Source organism: Aphelocoma coerulescens, unplaced genomic scaffold, assembly GCF_041296385.1.
Source record: "Aphelocoma coerulescens isolate FSJ_1873_10779 unplaced genomic scaffold, UR_Acoe_1.0 HiC_scaffold_60, whole genome shotgun sequence".
Lineage (NCBI taxonomy): Eukaryota > Metazoa > Chordata > Aves > Passeriformes > Corvidae > Aphelocoma > Aphelocoma coerulescens.
Genome location: NW_027183949.1, coordinates 1196714 through 1214962, shown reverse-complemented (window position 1 = coordinate 1214962; position 18249 = coordinate 1196714). Strand labels below are relative to the sequence as shown.

At 56.1% G+C, this 18249-nt stretch overlaps 2 protein-coding genes across 2 annotated transcripts; one reads left to right on the top strand and one right to left on the bottom strand.

Annotated features, from left to right (window-relative positions):
- The first annotated feature begins 1378 nt into the window (after positions 1-1378).
- Positions 1379-3879, top strand: LOC138101971 (serine/threonine-protein kinase pim-1-like). Its single transcript, XM_068999715.1, has 5 exons — positions 1379-1930; positions 2052-2102; positions 2328-2694; positions 3339-3515; positions 3773-3879. Exons 1-5 carry the CDS (start codon positions 1379-1381, stop codon positions 3877-3879), a joined length of 1254 nt encoding a protein of 417 aa, XP_068855816.1.
- Positions 3880-13568: 9689 nt separating this feature from the next.
- LOC138101982 (olfactory receptor 14J1-like) lies at positions 13569-14144 on the bottom strand (the record flags this gene model as incomplete). The annotated part of the gene is made up of 1 exon (XM_068999728.1): positions 13569-14144. A coding segment is annotated over one exon (576 nt), but the record flags the coding sequence as incomplete, so codon positions are not given.
- Positions 14145-18249: the final 4105 nt, after the last annotated feature.

Here is an 18249-nt window from a genome sequence, read left to right as displayed (position 1 = left end):
AGAAACAACCCAAGATGTTCCCGTATACTATTAATTGCTTCCCTTCTATGCTCCCCTTTTCTGTCTTGCACTAGTTCTACCTCACAGTCCTTCCAAACTGATCTTACCTCAAACACCTAGGACTTAGCAAGTTTGAGACACTCTACAATACCAAGAGCTACACACAGCTTGCCTTCTCCCTGTTTGGCTTTGAAAGCAATGCTGGAGACCCCAGAAGCCTGCCAAGGGAAGATTTTAGAGCCCAGTGCCTTGCTCGGCTCTGGCTTCTAGAGACAGGGCATGTGCTCCCATGGGACTGCACCCTCAGCAGTGACAATAGACAGCAGCAGCAACAAAGGTGATTCCCATGACACTGTCGCAGGGCTCAAGACTCCGTGTCTTGGCTTCACATGGCAAAGCTCACTGTCCGTTTGGACAGACTCAGCATCCAAACTAGTCTGCTTTTCTACCTGTGTCAATGAACAGCAGGAGAGGGAAACCAGCCAACAGTTTCTTTGCAGAGAGGGCCTTTGTTCCAGGCTGAAAGTGCTGGATTGGCAGGGAGGAGGCAAACAGCTGAGAGCTTAGCTGCTCTATTGGACCGGCATCAGAACTCAGCAAAAAGAGTGTTTCCATTCTTTTATTTGAAGCCTCCTATCGGCAGTCTCCGATTTTCACCTGAAACCGGACAAGAAAACAGCAACAGCCCTGCCGACGAGGGCACCGCGCCGGGCACGGCCCCGCCGCTCGCACTGCCCACGCCGAGCGGCCGGGGAGCAGCGCTGCACCGCGCAGGGGCTGCACGTCTCCCTCCTCACGTCCTGCTCTGCCCTCCCACGGGGCTGCCTCTGCCTGGCGCTGGCAGGCTCCTCATTCAGCACTTTGCTCTGCTCCAGGCGAAAAGCGCGGACAGCGCTTTGGTTGCTCGCGAGCAAGAGACCGCGGCGCGGGGCGAGCCAGCAGCAGCAGGGGCAAGTTGCAAGACTGCCGCAAGGAAGAGTTACAATCTGGTGAAGAAGAAGCTAAACAAGACGGTGCGTTTGGCGCGGCTGCGGGAGGAAGAGATGCTCCGGGACTCCGCTTCGGCCCCGGAGCGGCCCGTGCTGGCCCGGGGCGCGCGGGGCTCGGCCGCGGGGCGCGCGGGGCAAAAACGGACACCCGGGCAACAGACACACGGACACGCGGACCAACGCTCCCAGCGCTTCGGCGGCAGCAGCGGCAGCAGCAGCAGCGGCAGCAGCGGCAGCAGCAGAAGAGCAATACAAGAGCAGCGGTTCTCCAGACCCTCTGCGTTCCTTCTCCTGTTCCTCCTCTCCTTCTCCCAGTGTCCCGCATCCCCTGTCCCGCTCTCCCTTCAGTGCTCCACCCCCTCCGCCCCTTCCGCGGCCTCCCTCTCCCCATGCCAGGCCGGGCCATGCGCCCGGCCCGCCCCCGGCCCCGGGCGGGGCTGCGCCCTCCCCGCCCCCGGGCGTCCCGCCGCGGTCTCGCCTCCGCCCGGCTCTTGCCCTACTGGCGGTGGCGCCGCTGGGCGGGCATCAGTGCCTGCCTCTTGGGCAGCACTGTTAGCCTCTGGCTCCGGCTGGCCCGGCCCCGGCCCCGGCCCCGGCCCCGGCTCCTCCCGGGACCCGCCGAGGAGACAGACGGCGCGGCCGCTCCCGCCGCGTCCGCGGCGTCTTCCCCGGTCCGAGCTCTTCCGCTCGGCAGCGCGGCCCCCGCCCCCGAGCCGCCGGTGTCCCCTTCGAAAGAGGCAACATCTGGGGATACCCGGCCCGGGGCGGTTGAGGAGCGCCCGGCGGCCGTTTCTGGCCCCGGGCCGAGCGCTGACAGCCGCGTCTCGCCGGCAGGGAATGCGCTGCAGGGCCTGAGGGAGCGCTACCTGGAGGGTTCGCTGCTGGGGCGCGGCGGCTTCGGCAGCGTCTTCGCGGCCACGCGGCTCTCGGACGGCGCCCCGGTGAGTGGCGGGGCCGGCGGCGGGCGCAGGAGGCGGGGGGCGGAGGAGGGCGCAGGAGAAGGAGGATGGGGCTCGGCAGGGCGGGCGGCGAGCTCAGCCCGCTGCTCCCCTTGGCTTGCAGGTGGCCATCAAATGGGTGCCACGGACCCGCATCCGTCATTGGGGCGAGCTGGTGAGTGAGCGGGGGGGATGGGGTGGGGGTGGTGGGCAGCGGGAGAAGGCGGGGCGTGACGGGCGGGGATGAGCCGAGGCCCGGGAGGGTGGAAGGCGCCAGGACGCCTCGGGGGAGAGCGGGCGTGGGGGCAGCGGAGGGCGCAGAGCATCCCGGGCTGGGCGAGGGCTTCCCGAGCCCTGGCACGGCATCAGCCCCACTGACGGCATCGTGCTCCTCCCGCAGCCCAACGGCACCAGCGCACCACTCGAGGTCGTGCTGCTGGACAAGGTGTCCACCGGCTTCCCTGGTGTGGTGCAGCTCCTCGAGTGGCTCGAGCTCCCCAGCAACGTGGTGCTGGTGATGGAGCGGCCGGAGCAGTCTCAGGACCTGCTCCATTTCATTCGAGCGCGGGGCTTCCTGTCCGAGGAGGTGGCACGGGAGCTGTTCCGCCAGGTCCTGGAGGCCGTGCGGCACTGCACCAGCTGCGGGGTCCTTCACAGGGACCTGAAACCAGAGAACATCCTGGTTGACCTGGCCACGGGCCAGGCCAAATTGATTGACTTTGGCTGCGGCACCTACCTGCAAGACACAGCCTACACCAGCTTTGCAGGTGAGTCCTCGCCGGGGTAGGCTCCCGGTGCCGGCATCTCGCGGCCCAACCTGGCTGTGGCAGCGGGGATTCTCCCTTTTGATGCCAGTCATGGGACCGAGTTTTCAGCCCAGTTGCTTTTGAGTGCGGGTGGCCGGGGGGCCATCTTCCAGCCCTGCTGGCAGCCTTCGCCAGCCACTCTGCCCAGGACTGGCGCTGGGGCTGGGGCAGCCAGTGTGACAAAAACACACCCGTGGGTGGGGGTAGCAGAGGGGGGGGGGCCAGAAGCTGTGCACCCGCCGGTTTGGTGTGCAGGCAAGAACCGGCTTGGACTGCTCAGCTCGCCTTGTTTGCCTTGGCTTCAGAATGTTTTTTTGGGGCAATGCAGGCAGGGAGGGTGAAGGCATGGTTTTCCCACCCCCGGCACTGAGCGGGTTTTCCCTTTGCATGGAATGCTTGAGCCTTGCCAGGGCTTCCGCTGCCCTCTTGTGACACCGGTGGCTTCTTTTACAACCCCCAGTTTGTCCACAAGTCACAGGCGCTGGCGAGAGGGCAGCGGGTCATGCCGCGTGCCACCGGTGCGGCCCCTGCGTGCCCAGGGATGCTGGGGCGAGGCTCCGGGAGCAGGCAGCATCCCGCTAATGAAGTGCCTCTCTATTCCGTAGGAACACCAGCGTACAGCCCCCCGGAATGGACCCATTTTGGCTGGTACTACGGCGAGGCAGCTACCGTCTGGTCCCTGGGCATCGTGCTGCACCAGATGGTCTGCGGGCGGCACCCGTTCCCGAAGGGCCGGAACATCAGCTGGGGCCAGCTGTCGCTCCCAGAACGGCTCTCTCAAGGTGGATGCTCATCCCTGCGGCACGGGGGGAATAGCAGTACTGGGAGACAGCAGCGGGCTCATGAGCATCCCGCTCTGGCAGCTGCCGAGGAGGTGGCACATGCCTCGCTCTCCTGCTCTCCTCCAAAACAAAGAATGGATGGGAAAGTTCAGGCACAGCTCGGAGCCCCCATGGCATGGCCTGGGCATGGCAATAGTGGGGCAAAGCGGACAGGAGCCTTCTGCAACTGACCGGCGCTTTCTGGTTTCTCCCCACAGACTGCAAGGAACTGATCAGATGGTGTCTGTCCCTGCACTCCTTGGACAGGCCCTCATTAGAAGACCTGTCGTGTGATCCTTGGCTGCAGGATATTCATCATCCATAGAAGAAGGGAGAGAGCCACAGGCACACTTTGATCCAGGGAGCCGGTAAGTTACAGCTCCACACGTGCCTTGGCCAGAAGAAGCCAAGAAACGCAGGCTTTTTTGCCCTGCCTGTATTGCTGCGCAGGGGTCGTCAGATGGGGACCCGCAGCCCTTGTGCTGGCGCTGAGCTGCTCTTCCCAGCACTGGTGGCCGCCGTGCAAGCTGCTTTTGCTTGTCCTGCTTCACTGACAGCCGGGGCCCTGGGCGGGGCACTGACAGCCTGCTCTCAGCCGCAGGGAAGAAGGAGCCCCTGGAGAAGCTGTACTCCTGCTGCTGCTGGAGACATGGAGGACGACGTCAAGGATGGCAAGCTCTTCCTCGACCTGGCCACCGGCAAGCTGAAGATGATGGGCTTCGATTCTGGCACCTTCTTCAAAGCCAGGCTCCACAGCGAATTTACAGATGAGTCCACAGCCAGGGGGATGCTCCCAGATTTGGGCATTGCACGGCCTGGCCGGGAAGCAAAGGTTCCCCCCTTTGCTGGGGCGGATGCAACTAATTCTTCAGCCGGCTGCCAAGCTGCTTTTCGGCAGGGCGGGCGGGATGGGCTGGGGTGCTTAGGAAATGGGAGTCGGCCCCTGGCCCTGCCAACAGCCCCCACCGCCCACTGTTCCCCGGGCTGGGGCTGGGGCAGCCAGCCCGACACAAACAAGCCCCCATGGCAGGAGCAGAGGTGGCACTCCAGGAGCTGTGCACGGGCTGCTTTGTTTTGCAGGAAAGGAAGGGCTTGGGCTGCTCCACTCGGCTTGTTTGCTTTGGGCTCGCTGTGCCTGTTGGGGGTCAGTGCGGGGGGGAGGGGAGAAAGCGTGGGCTTCCCTCGCCCGAGGGTGGGTTTTTCCCCAGCATGTAGGGAAGGTTGGGCCTTCCTCAGGCCCCCAACAGAGAGAAGACTTTTTACCTTTTTTCTTGTTTCTCCTTTTTGTCTGTAATCCCTTTTCATTAATTTGTTGTTTGTTTCCCTTAAAGGAGGTGTTGTAGGTGGTGTCCAGTCTGGATCGGGAAGTGCTTGGGACCAGCTGCAGCGTGGATGGGACGGGGCCTTGGAGAAGGCTGAGGACATCGCTTGGGAGCAGCTTTTCTTCCGGCGGCGGGTGGCGTGCGGTGGGTCCCCGTCTTCTTGGCACGGCTGGGATAAGGGCTTTTGGGAGATGGCAGCGAGCACAGGAGCATCCCAATGGGCAGCTGCTGAGGAGGTGGATCTGCCACGGCTGGCTGCGGGCGGTGGCACGTGTCCTGCCATCCTGCTCTCCTGCCAAAGGCAGCAGTGACGGGCGGCTTCGGGCACCTCTCTGAGCACAGCCAGCACGGCCTGGGCACCACGGGTGGCTGGGACAAGGGGGACAGCAGCCTTCAAGTGACGGGCGGTTTCTGCTTTCTCTCCTTGCAGCCGGGCTCTGTGGATGCTGAGGCTGCTCTGGGCTCCGCCAGGGCTCTGCTGCGGCTCAGCACCGGGCCGGAAGAAGCCAAAGAAGAACCGGTGTGAGCCGCAGCAGAGACGTGCTCGAGCATTTCGGCAACGCAGCTCAAGCCTGCAGAGTGCACGCCTCCAGGGGAAAACATGACACCCCCCCCGCCCCCAAAATAAACTTGTTCAATAACTTGTGAAATGAAATCAATCTGGGATGACCCCAAATGGCATTTCTCAGCTTGCTCAAGCTTTAGCTCAGCCCTTCTCTGAACAGTTCTCTGCCCCGCCTGCCTTTTACTTCACAAGTGCTCCCTCTTTTCCCCCAGTGAGTTGCCAGCTCAGGGCAGTCTCTGTCGCACTGTAGCCTTCCTTGATGCCTTTGACCACGAGGAGGAGCGAGCCCCAGGTTTAGGGACTCATCCTGTCACTGGCAGAAGAACAGCAATGTCTCAGAGGTCCGGTGAGACCTGAGTGTCATTCAAGAGCTGCCCTCCAGGCCTCAGCTCTCCTCACTGTTAGCTTCCCACTGCCCCTTTTCCTCGTCCTTCCAGCAGGATGAGCTCTGTGAATGCCCTTGACCCTCCCCACTCCTGCCAGCCCAGCCACCCAGCTCAGTTTGGCTTAAGCTGAAGCTTCTTTGTCTCCTCTGGCACGCCAGTGCAGTTCCCTCTGCAGGGAGCAGCAGCCCCAGAGCACAGCAGGCAACAGCGCAGGCCGCACCTGCACCGGCTCCCCTCCACGCGTGGCTGGGCTCTTGGTGGCAACTAAATGCTCCCTGTTTGCAGCTGTCCCTGGAGGATGGCCCCAGGGCAGAGCCCAGCCCGGCTCCCACTGCATCCCCCGGAGCTTGGGGCAGACAGTGGTCCCAGAGCTGAGGTTCATGGTGCGCAGCCGGCGCTGTGGCTCGCAGTCGGTGTTTGCAAGTGTTGCGTTCTCACCTCCTGCAACTTGTGGGGAAAAGGAGCTGTGCGGCCGGGCCAGCACTGCCCCTCTGGGCAGTGACACGGCTGAAGGTCTTTGCTGTTGCAGAGGAGCCGGCATGGAGCCTTAGCAGGGCCTGGCAGGTGTGGAGCCGGATCTCGCCCGCTGTCCGGGGCTCGCTGCCCGCCAACCGCCCCCACCCGCCGCGCTCCCTTCTGCAGGGACGGAAGGCTCTGGCTGCACAAGGGTTCCCATAATGTCTTTGTACCCGTGGCTGCGGAACGAACACGGAGAGCGAAAGTGTCAGTCACGTTGCTTGCACATTCCTTCCTTTAGATACAAGGCACAGATCTCTTAAAAGGATAGGCAGGGATAGAGATTTCCCACATAGCCCTCTTTGGCGTAACTCACCTTGTAAGCTGGCGTCAGGGGCATTTTTTTCCCGGCCCTGTGGGAGTAGGTGTCCAAGAGCTGAAGTGAGCAGCATTTAGAAGCAGTTTCAAGATTTCTAGGCAGGAAGTGGAGCTGACAAGCATCTGTGTAACTCACCGTATTCATCGTGGAGACACGAGACCTGGAAAAATCCCAGCTCTCTGTGCATTTGTGCAAAAGGGGGAAGCAGCAGAAAGACTTTGTGTCTGCTTGTCCAAGCTCCAAGGAGCTGGGGTGGCAAAGGGTGGCCTGGGCTGGTGGCAGGTGAAGTCCTGTTTCATGTCATCATAGAGTGGCACAGGACAAAGCTAAAAGCACCCACAGCCACACTGATGAAGTCTTTCTGATGCTGCACATCCTAGAGGAAAAGCTGCTGTCACACAATCCATTGGTATTTATAACTTTTATTTGCAATACTTTAGGTCCAAGTTTCAAACCGCAATATTTTTACACTCAAGACACGGTCATGCACAATCCATATTTCAATTTCCTATTGCTTCAACCACAATTTAAAATAACTTAATATTGACAGCAAAACGCAAAATACTTAAAAAAGGATGCTGAGGTCAGTGAGATGGATCCATGCCATCAGCACATTTGCAAAGTAAATAACTTTGTTCTCTTTTTAAAAAGATCAGTTACCTCTTAATCCAAAGTTACAGAAGATTTTTCACTACACATTTGGTTTTTTCTCTTTCATATTTTTTCTGGTTTTTCTTTTTTCTAATTTTTTTTTTTTTAAGAGATAACACGTCTTAAAAAAGGATTGTACAGCAAAATGAGATACATTTCTGCTCAACAATGAAAATGTAGGCTCCTCCTCTGTTTACTTTTGTCTGGATACCCTGAAGAAAAAATCTAGCAGACACCAGCAGAGGTGTAAACGGGTTGCTTTGGACTAAAGTGGAGTTTAGCACTGGTGACATCCTGACCCAGTCAAGAGTTGCAGAATTCTTTTGCAGATCTCGAACCATGTCCTTGCGGGCACAGCACCTGCAGTGCTGATGCACCAGGGCACAAGAAGAACTCTCTTATTCCCGCACCGAATTTGGGCTCTGCCCAAGCAGGAGGTGCTGCAGTGCTTTGCTCCTCGTTGCCGTGTGGAGCAGCTCCCTTCCTGCTGGCTGAGCTGCTCAGGCAGAGCCCAGCAGCTCCTGACCCTGAAGGGCTGAGGCCTTTCCCCTGCTGCTGTGCTACAGACGGATTCAGCAGCATTGCTGTACGTGGGGATACACAGCGGGACCAAAAGCAGTTGCCTTTGTAGACCCTAAGCTGAAAGGTGAAAAATCTCAAGAGACGAGGATGGAAGAGACTGGCAGGCTGCCTGTTTGCTGTGCTGCCCCACTTGTGAGCGGCCCAGCTTTGCGTGAGGCAGAGTGAGAACAAGGGGCAGCTCCCTCCCTCCCAGCCCCGCAGCCAAGGGGTCCCTCCAGTCCTGGGGCTTGGGGCACCATCAGAAGCTTCCAAGCAAAGGTTATCTTTGAACTTGCTCATTCATGAAATGCGCACGGTCATGAGCGCTCTGATAGATGTATCCACCCATTAGTGAAACATGGATTGACCTTTCTGTATTTGGAAGCTGGACAAGGCCATGAAATCTGACATCTGGCCTTGTTTGGGGCTGTATGGTCCAAGTCAACTCCCTTGCTTCCTCCTTGAGCCCTGGCCAGGCTTTGGGAGAAACAAACGGGAGAATGAAACCAGATGTTCCCACGCTAGAAGTGCTGTCGGTTTGTTAGTTCAACACTATCAAAGGTGGGCCCTCTCACAGGGAGGTTGGAAGCCTCACCTGTGAGTGGAGGCACCTGCAGGAACTCCCAGTGTCCGGGAATGGCTCTCCAGTCCTTGGCTGTGACAGCTTCCCCCAGCTGATGGGTGGCTCTGGGTGATGGTAAAGTCTGAGGGTAACTGCTGCTGTCTCTTTCTTAATCACTACGGGCAATCTTTGGTAGGGATGATTGGGTGCATTGCTGAGCTTCTCCTTTTGTGATTCTTTGCTGCTTTGAACTACAGTAAATGACGCTGATTCCTTGAGTTGGTGTCTATGTCTTTGGTCCTGACCCTGCCCACTGGTAAAACAAATTTGATATAGTCTGGCCGGATCTCAACAAAATGCTGCTTTTTAAATGTAAGTGTAAGGAATCGGTCCCATCCAAAATTCCCGCATGGGAAGACCTTCCCTAGGGTTTGCTGGCTGTGGCGTGGGCTGAGGTCGGAGCTCTGTGCGAGCAATGAGGACGTCAATTGAAAGAAGCTGAAGCACTGGATGTATTAAAATGCATCCCAAAATTGCATATGGAAAAAGGAAAAGAACTTGTGGGTTTGGGAAGATGAGGGTGAATTTTGTTAACAGCATCTCGGAAACAGCACCAACAGAAGGAACGATTGTTGTTGAAACGCTCCCACATGGAGCGACAGAAGAAGTTTTTAATCTTGAGCTTGGATTTGTTTGAGCAAAGGAAATAATAATAATAACAACGAGAATAATAACAAAAAATAATGATCTACATGTTCATAATAAAATATAATAAAAATCGATGTTTATGTTTTCACATGTATATAATGACATTGTGAAATAATGCTCCAAATACCCATTTGTTAGCTTTGGCTGCTCAGGGATATAAGACTAAATACGCTACAGAAAAGGACTGGCCAGGACCCCAGCATCGCTGGGAAACTGTGGGAGATTGTATACAACAGATGAAGGAGGAAGGGATGAAAGTGGCTGTTTTTATAGGGTTTGCTGACGCTAGGACGTGGAATGCTTTGTCTGTTACTGCGAAAAATAAAGTTAGTAAGACTGCTGGGTTTTTCATATCCCAGACTATCCACAAGCTGCAGAACTGATTGAACAGATGAAGGGGTTGTTAAAAGAGCAGTTGAAAAATATAGGAGATGGGAATGTGTCGCAATGAAAAACCCACCTCCCAGATGTGCTCCATATCCTTAACAATGGGCCCACTGGGGAAATGGAAACCCCCTGGATGCGCATGGCTGCACCCAATTTGCAAATAGAACCACGGACAGTGACACTTTGACTTCCTGGGAAATTGTTCCGGGGGTGATGGCCCCTGACAGGGCCATCGCAGAGGCTGCAGGGGATGACCTTTACGCATTAGAATTAATTAGGAAAAATCAGAAGCAAATGAGAATTATCAGTACCGGCACAGGAATTCAGGTTCCTCCGGGACACTTTGGTTTGATAACTGCCCACTCAAGCTTGGCCTTGACAAGTGTTCATATGGTGGGAGGAGTGGTTGGTGCAGATTATCAAGGAGAAATTAAAGTAGTTCTGTTAAACAATAGTGAACAACACTGGATTATTCAACCCCACGGCAGGGTAGCACAGTTATTGATATTGCCAGTTTTTAAAACAACCGTGAAAAAAGGACATCCACTTCACATCACTACTGTTCATGGAGATAAAGGGTTTGGATCCACCAGTCCTAATCATGGAGCCAGAGTGTGGGTCCAGAGGCCAAATGGCCCGCCCGAGCCAGCTGAAGTAAGAGCTGTAGGCAAAGACAACACTGTTTGAATCCTGAAACCTGGGTGAGAAAGATGGGCACATGTCCCTGCAGCCAAGTGTTCTGTGAGAGAACAAAGAGATGTTACAGGATATTGTTTTGCAGAGCCTGCCAGACCAAATCTCCCTGTTTGCCCCAATGGTCCCTTTGGAAAGTGCTCTGATCCACGGCGCTCGATGTGAAGACTGATGTGCCACTGAGTGAGTGACTTCTGCAGACAGAAAGGGACCACTTAACAGTGAAACTATTGTTGATCTTGTTGATTTAATGTTGTCCTTGTAATCGGAGCACTGGTTGGGAAAATAGATTTCTAACAGCAGGAGCAGAGATAGGGAACTCATTTAACCTCAGTAATTGCTGGGTGCGTGCAAGTCCAGAAGGATTCGATGACTGGCCTTGGCTGGCCCATCTGGCCCAACCCAAATGGTGGGTTAGAAACTTGAGCACAGTTCACGATAAAAACAGAGCTCTAGACCGAGGGTGGCGATCCCCGACCGCTGCCTTTTCATAGAAAAGGCATTTCTTGCCTAAATCGGATAAAGAGGAATATGTGTAGGAAAAAGTGTCTGTGGATGGATGTTGTCTCCTGGAATAGGTTGTATGCACCCACACTGTAAACTGTTCAATTGCAGCCAGTATAAAGGGAAATGGAATCAAACTCACGGACAGCTCTTTAATCATGGCTGGGTTAAGCATTCCTATGAAGATTGTGAAAAGATACCCTTAAAGCACTTCCCATATGATATTTTGGCTTGTCAACAAAGAATTTCTAATACTTAAATCTAAAATTGTAGGATGAAAAGAATTGTTATGAAGGTTGCAGTTCGTCTCTAGGTCAAAGGACTGATTGAAGGAGTGAGGCCTGAACAACAGGCCCTGACTGAGGCCTGAACAACAGGCTCTGAGCCAAAGTTGACATCTAGATGAACCTTCCAACCAAATGTTCTATTTGTATCTGCTCATTAACAAAGCATTAGTAGCAATATGCTCTATGTTCATTGGTGAAACACGGATTGACCTTTCTGTATTTAGAAACTGGACGAGGCCCCATCTGGCCTTGTTTGGGGCTTTAGGATCAAACTCCCTCGGTTCCTCCTTGAGCCCTGGCCAGGCTTTGGGAGAAATCAAACAGGAGAATGAAACCAGATGTTCCCACACTAGCAGTGATGTCGGCTTGTTTGTTCAACGCTGTCAAAGCTGGGCCCTCTCACAGCGAGGTTGAAGCCTCGTTGCCCGCAAAGGTGGATGCACCTGCAGGAACTCCCAGGGTGCGGGAATGGCTCTCCAGTCCTTGGCTGTGACAGCTTCCCCCAGCTGATGTGAGGATGTGGATGATGGCAAGGCCTGAGGGTAACTGGTGCTGTCTCTTTCTTGATTACTGTACGCAATCTTTGGTAGTGATGATTGGGTGCTTTGCTGGGCTTCTCCTTTTGTGATTCTTTGCAGTTTTGCATTCTAATAACTTACACTATTCCTGAACTTGGTGTCTGTGTCTTTGGGGCTGACCCTGCCCACTGGCAAAACAGACGCTGAGGGCCCTCGGAGAACCAAAGGTGCCTTGTGACACCGTGGGGCCTCGTGTAACCAAGGGCACCACAGTGACAGCGTGGGGCCCAAAGGAACCAAGGGGCCAGCGTGGCACTGCAAGGCCTCGTGGAACCATGGAGAGCATTGTGACACGGAGGGGAGTCTTATAATCAAGGGTCCATTGTTTTCCTCTCCCTGCCCCGGCCCCAGCCCTGCAAAGAAGCCCAGTCCTGTCTGGCCCTGCAGCAGGAACTGGAGGCACTGGAGGTGCGGGACAGTGACTCTGTGTCTGGAATGCTCAGGAGATCCTCAGCTCGGGCAGGTCCTGCAGCCCCAGGGCCCCGCTGCCCAGCACAGCAGCAGAGAGTTGGCTCTGGGGCTCCTCAGGCTGCTCCTGCTGCTATCCCAGGGACAGGGCAGCCTCTTGCCAGGGCTCCTCTGCACACACACGAGCTCCTGCTCTTCTCCTGGCCCATCCCAGCTCCCCACAGAGCCTTTCCCAGGGGAACACGTCTGTGCTGGCCTGAGCAGCCCTTGCTGTAGCCTCTGCCCTGCTGCCCACAGCCCCCGAGCTGGGGGTGCTGCTCTGCAGAGCATGGCGGCTGTGCTGCCCGGGGCCATGGGCTGCCTCTGCTGGGCTGTGCTGCTCAAGCTGGGAGACAGAGCTCTGCAGCTGATGGTGCTCCCTGCACGGACCCCCTCCCACACAGGCTCTGCTGTGGCCATGGAGGGTGCTCCGAGGTGCCTGCCTTGTTCCAGGGCTGGCGCATGGGCTGGGGCTGCCCTGGATCCTCCTCTGCAAGTTCCCAGAGGGTCAGACGAGTCACTGCCCAGACTCCTTTCCCTGTACCTGCTGTGTCCCCTGGGGCTGCAGAGCTCTCATGGCTCACAGGAAACATTCAGTCCTTTATCTCTGGGTGAGCCCACCCTGGACAGGCCTGTGCCCAGGGAGCTCCACTCACGGCTGATCCCTGGCACACACTGTCCCTGCAGGTCCCCTGCGTTCTCCTGGCAGCTCCCAAGTCCCTCCAGAAGAACATTCCCCTGCCATCAGGCCTGGCACAAGCTGCAGAGCCCCAGGAAGGTTCATCACAGACCATTCACCATCTGGTGGGCACTGGCCACCACCAAGCAAAACCTGAACCACACCTGAGTCTCTTGAAGGCCACACTGGGACCCTGATCTCATCCCACTGAGCCCTGGGAGAACAAGGAACACAGGCAGCCTCTTTAGAGTCTCTTCCTTGGGCCTGTTCCTGACAGTGACTGTGCAGGGAGAGCAAAGCCTTCCTGCAGTGCCTTCAGGAGATGCCCTTTGCTGATGGAACTGCTGTGGCGGAGCCCAGCTGTGTCCCAGCAGTGCCCATGGCCTGTCCCTGCCTGTGACACGCAGCAGGACTCGCACCACCCGCACAGAGCTGTTGGCCTTACACCATCACAGCAGCTCCAAAGGAGAGAGTGGAAGTAATAAGAGAGGAGCTCTGAAAAGACCAAGCTCTGCTGCTCCCTGGCTGTGCTGCTCTGCTGGGACTCTTCCCTGCCCCACGCCTGCAAAACTGGTCCTGCCCTCCAGCTTCAGGGATGGACTCAACCAAAGGATCTTGAACAAAGACCTTGCTGATGGGTCCTTTCTTTCATGTGAATACACACAGAGCAGACTCCTCATTGACACAGTCCCTGTCAACAGTCCCATTCAGCCTGTAAACAGGGAATAAGATGCATAACAAAATCTTTTGGGTACAACATTAACATAGGAAAAGAAAAAAAGCCCCCAAAGCACCACCACCAAAACAACCTGAGAAGGCAGGCTGGGCCTCTAATGATTACACTTTAGCCTATGGAGCTGAAAACAGGCAGGTTTTTGCTTCTGGAAAGCATCCAGTCATCATTTTCCTCAGGGCATCCTTGAGCTCCTGGTTCCTCAGGCTGTAGATGAGGGACTTCAGGGCTGGAGGCAGCACCGAGTACAGAACTGGCAGTGCCAGGTCCACGGATGGGGAGGACCTGGAGGGGGGCTTCAAGCAGGCAACAAAGCCAGTGCTGAGGAACAGGGAGACCATGGCCAGGTGAGGGAGGCACGTGCAAAAGGTTTTGTGCCATCCCTGCTCAGAGGGGATCCTCAGCACAGCCCTGAAGATCTGCACATAGGAGAAAAGAAGGAACACAAATGAACCAAAAGTTAAACAGATGGAAAACACAACAAGCCCGAGTTCCCTGAGGTGGCAGTGTGAGCAGGAGAGCTTGAGGAACTGTGGGATTTCACCCAAGAACTGGCCCAGGGCACTGCCCTGGCACAGGGGCAGGGAAAATGTAGTGGCCGTGTGCAGCAGAGCATTGAGAAAGCCACTGGCCCAGGCAGCTGCTGCCATGTGAGCACAAGCTCTGCTGCCCAGGAGGGTCCCGTAGTGCAGGGGTTTGCAGAGGGACACGTAGCGGTCGTAGCACTCGACGGCGGCGAGGAGGGAAAACTCCGCTGAAATGAAAAAGAGGAAGAGAGAGAGAAAGAGAAAGAGAGAAAAAGAGAGAAAGAGAGAAAGAGAGAAAGAGAGAAAGAGAGGAAGAGGAAGAGGAAGAGGAAGAGGAAGAGGAAGAGGAAGAGGAAGAGGAAGAGGAAGAGGAAGAGGAAGAGGAAGAGGAAGAGGAAGAGAGAAAGAGAGAAAGAGAGAAAGAGAAAGAGAAAGAGAAAGAGAAGGAGAAAGAGAAAGAGAAGGAGAAAGAGAGAAGGAGAAAGAGAAAGAGAAAGGGGCTGTGCAGCACCTCCTGCGTAGGAGGTGGTTGTGGTGTCCCAAAATGGAATTGTGCATGGCTTTGGGGACAGTGGTGCAGATGGAGCCCAGGTCGGTGAGGGCAAGGGTCAGCAGGAAGAAGAACATGGGGCTGTGCAGGTGCTGGCCGCAGGCTCCGGCGCTGATGATGAGGCCGCTGCCCAGGAGGGCAGCCAGGGAGATGCCCAGGAAGAGGCAGAAGTGCAGGAGCTGCAGCTGCCGCGTGTCTGCCAATGGCAGCAGGAGAAAGGGGCTGATGGAGCTGCTGTTGGACATTGGCTGTGTGTGGACATGGGGACCTGTTCATGGAGAAAAGTCAGTGACAGCTTAAGGGAAACGGCTCTCAGCCAAATCAAAGCCATGTCCCACAAATGCTTCTCCTGTCACACACTGACACCTTATGGGGATTCAGAGTGTCGCCACGGAGAACGGCTTTGGCTGGCCTGGGGCCTTGCGAGAGACGAGAGACGGGGCGGGCCGGGGCCGCGTCTGGCAGGAGGCGAGACAAAGAGCAAGAGGCGAGACAAAGAGTAGGATAGTTAACGGGAGATTGGGCGAGGAGATGGTAATCTGTAGCCCTTGGAGATGTAAAACATATAACCTTAGAAGCTGAAGTTTGTAGCTGCTGAACTGTGGGTTTGGAACAGTATATAAAGATGTGACTCGTGCGAGGAAATTTGGCTTTGCATGCGGCCGGCGAAGTCCGTGTTCCATCACCGACAACACCCTTCTGTTTTTCTAGCAGATCTTCCTTCAGCTCCAGCCGCAGCCCTGCTTGGTGCTGGCTGCGTGCGACATGAGTTTCAGGGCAATTGCTCCGGGGGGTTTTATAATTCAGCCTTGCTGTGCAGAAGTGGGAGGGGGACAGCCACCTGTCCTGGTGTTACACTTTGAAACCCCAGCTAACACAAGGGCACTCCCAGGGCCCAAGAACAGGAATGGCAAAAGCTGTTAAAGTGTTCTAGAGGTTTTTACAGCTCCTCTTCATCTCCCCGGCTGACTGGTTTTGGATGTCAGAAACACTCAGCATTGCTGCTGCCCTCGGGGAGAATAGAGCGAGTTCTGTGAGGCAAGGCGGTGAGTGGAGAGTGAGGGGAGGTGCTCTGTCACTCTGTCCTGTTCCAAGATCCTCTGGGCTTTCACCCTTGTCAGACAGAGGATAATCACCCTCCCATATTTCCCTTAGAAACCATCCCAACACTGCTGAGAGCAGATCGATCCACCACAGCCCATCAAATGTCCATCCCCTTCTCGAGGTCTCAGCCCCACATTGGTAGCCAAATACACACATGGCTCATTGCACCAACCCAACAGCACTTTGTCCATCATCAAACTTCTGTGTCTCACTGTGGGGCTTTCAGGTAACACAAAGATGCTACACGACCTGTTTGCGTCCTGGAGGGAAGCTCCGAGCTTAGGGGGAATCCTCAAGAAGAAAGCCAAGTGTCCTAATGATGGCATTGGATGTAGGGAGATGGAGCTCCTTCCCTGGCTGCATTGCCCACAGCCGGGCACTGGGGCCAGCGTCACCCTGAGCCAGCTGAGCCAGCTGTGCCCCCTCCCAGAGCCCCCCAGTGCCAGGCAGATGCTCCCGGCCCTGTGCTCTGCAGAGGGAACTGGGCCCGGGACCGCAGAGCTGCCCCACAGCTCTGCTGCAGCTCTGCCTGCACAGGAGGGGCTTCACGCCTTGGAGCCCCGGCCCTGAGGGCAGAGGCTTGGCTGAGGGAGAGAGGAGGGGAGGGGGCTTGTTCAGAGGGAGGGGCTGCACTCGAGGGCATCCTGTGGAGGTCTCTAAGCTCTCCGTGCCACAACATTTCTGCCTTTTGTTTTCTCTCATTGCCTGATCTTCTCTCTGCTTGCTGAAGATCTTCCTCCTGGAGATGTTTCCCTGTGCCTGATCTCTTCCTGCCAGCACTCACAGACCCCATATCTCTGTGCACTCTCCTTGGCCCTACAGAAACCTGCCTGTTTGCAGGGCACTGGCTGGGGACAGGTTCTGTTTGCAGGTGGGAGAAAGGACAGGTCAGACTAAGCCTGGCGGGTCCAGCAAAGGTGATGCCGGTGCTCTCCATGGGCAGAGGAGTGCCTTGAAAGCACTTTAGGAAACTCCTGCAGAGCACTCAAGTTACACTTCCCATGCCTTAGGGACTCTTAAAAATGAAGAATTCCTTTATCACTTCCCCCCCTCCCATTCCGCAAGAGTAGGAAACGGAAAACACTCTCAGGAAATTTCATCTTTATAGAAAGGCTTGTCTTGGAAATATTACTGGACTGAGCCTAAGCCCTGAGCATGTCCTCATGTTCTACACCAGGGATACTCAGAGAATGTACTTCCTGAATCCACAGTCAGTGGTATGTTCCAGCTTGAGGAGATCATTTCAGGAACTGCAGCTGCTTTGTCCTGCAGCCAGAGGCTTCCTGTGTCAAGGGCTGGGAATGATTCTCCCCCGGTCACTTGTCAGCATCTTCCCAGCCCTAACTGATGGAACCCCTCTGTGCCTCTGTGCCGTGCCCGGGCTGGCTGCAGGCAGTGCCCCAGCCGCCGGAAAGGCAGATCCTGTCCCTCCCTCATTGCTCGGGACTCTTCCCGGGGCACTGGGATGTGGGCATGTGCAATGCCAAGGGCAGGACCATGGGGTGGCCCCTGCCATGCTGCTGAGCAGGAAAAAAGAGGCAATGAGGCCCCAGGGCTGCAAGGGTCACTTGTCTCCCAACTGGCCCCAGGGGCAGGGACAGCAGCCCTGGCCAAAGTGCTGCAGAAGTTGCCTCTGTCAGGGCCTTCCAGCTTCTGCACATCCCTCTGCCCTCTCCGGCCCAGGCTGTCCTACAGTGTCCGTGCCCTGTGTCTCTGTCCCTGCAGGCTGTCCTCATCCCCCCGGCTGCCCCACCTCACCGGCCCCTTCCTTTGCTGATGGCTCTGCGGCCTGCCTGGCTCTGCCTTGGCACGCAAAGCCTTGGGCTGCTCCAGACTCCTTCTGGGGGACACGTGGCACCACAGCACTGCCCTGGGAGAGAAATTCCTTTCTCCTTGTGTCCAGTCTGGACCTCCCCACCTGCCCTTTGCATTAATTCTTTCTTTTGCCGGCTGTTCTCTACTATGTCAAAAGGATCCACCATCTCTGAAACCACCCTTCAAGCCCTCCCAGGACTCTCCTCCACTGTCCTCAGGCTCCACTCCACTGAGCACAGAGCCCCTTTGTCCCTATGTAGTGATCATGTGCTTGAGGCCACGGGCACCTGGACAAGAAGGTCGGTTCTTTTCTACAGGAAGGAAACCACAGAACCCCAGTGTTCTGAAGGCAGATGAGAGGCAGCCACCAGAGGCCAAGGCAAGCCAGACCTGTCTGTCCTTGCAGCTTCTGTCTGAAAGCAACCCTTGGACATATGGGGAGTTTTGGAGGTGGAGTTCCATTTCAGCTGTGGGTGCCTGGACCGGAATGACAGCTCTTCTCCCCAGGAAGGAAAGGGCAGAGCCCCAGGGTTTCAAAGGCTGATTAGTGGTGGCTCAAGGAGGCCAAGGCCAGCCAGACCTGTTTGTCTTGGCAGCTTTTGTCTTGGAGCGATCCTTGGATAGAGGGAATTTGGGAGGCCAAATCCCAGTTTTGTCCATGGACGTCTGGCCAAGAAGGACAGTTCTTTTCCATTGGCAGAAAAGTGAGGAGCCCCAGTGTTTCAAAGGCAGATGAGAGCTGGCCCTCAGGAATGCAAGGGAAGCTGGACATTCCTGGCAGCTTTTGTCTGGGAGCTATTC

What these genes read in the sequence shown, in the direction of transcription:
- LOC138101971 (XM_068999715.1), top strand. Translation starts at nt 1,379, where the DNA reads ATGCCAGGCCGGGCCATGCGCCCGGCCCGCCCCCGGCCCCGGGCGGGG. An exon ending in GGCTCTCGGACGGCGCCCCG is followed by an intron (nt 1,931 to 2,051) that starts GTGAGTGGCGGG and finishes CTTGGCTTGCAG; the next exon opens with GTGGCCATCAAATGGGTGCC. An exon ending in TCCGTCATTGGGGCGAGCTG is followed by an intron (nt 2,103 to 2,327) that starts GTGAGTGAGCGG and finishes CTCCTCCCGCAG; the next exon opens with CCCAACGGCACCAGCGCACC.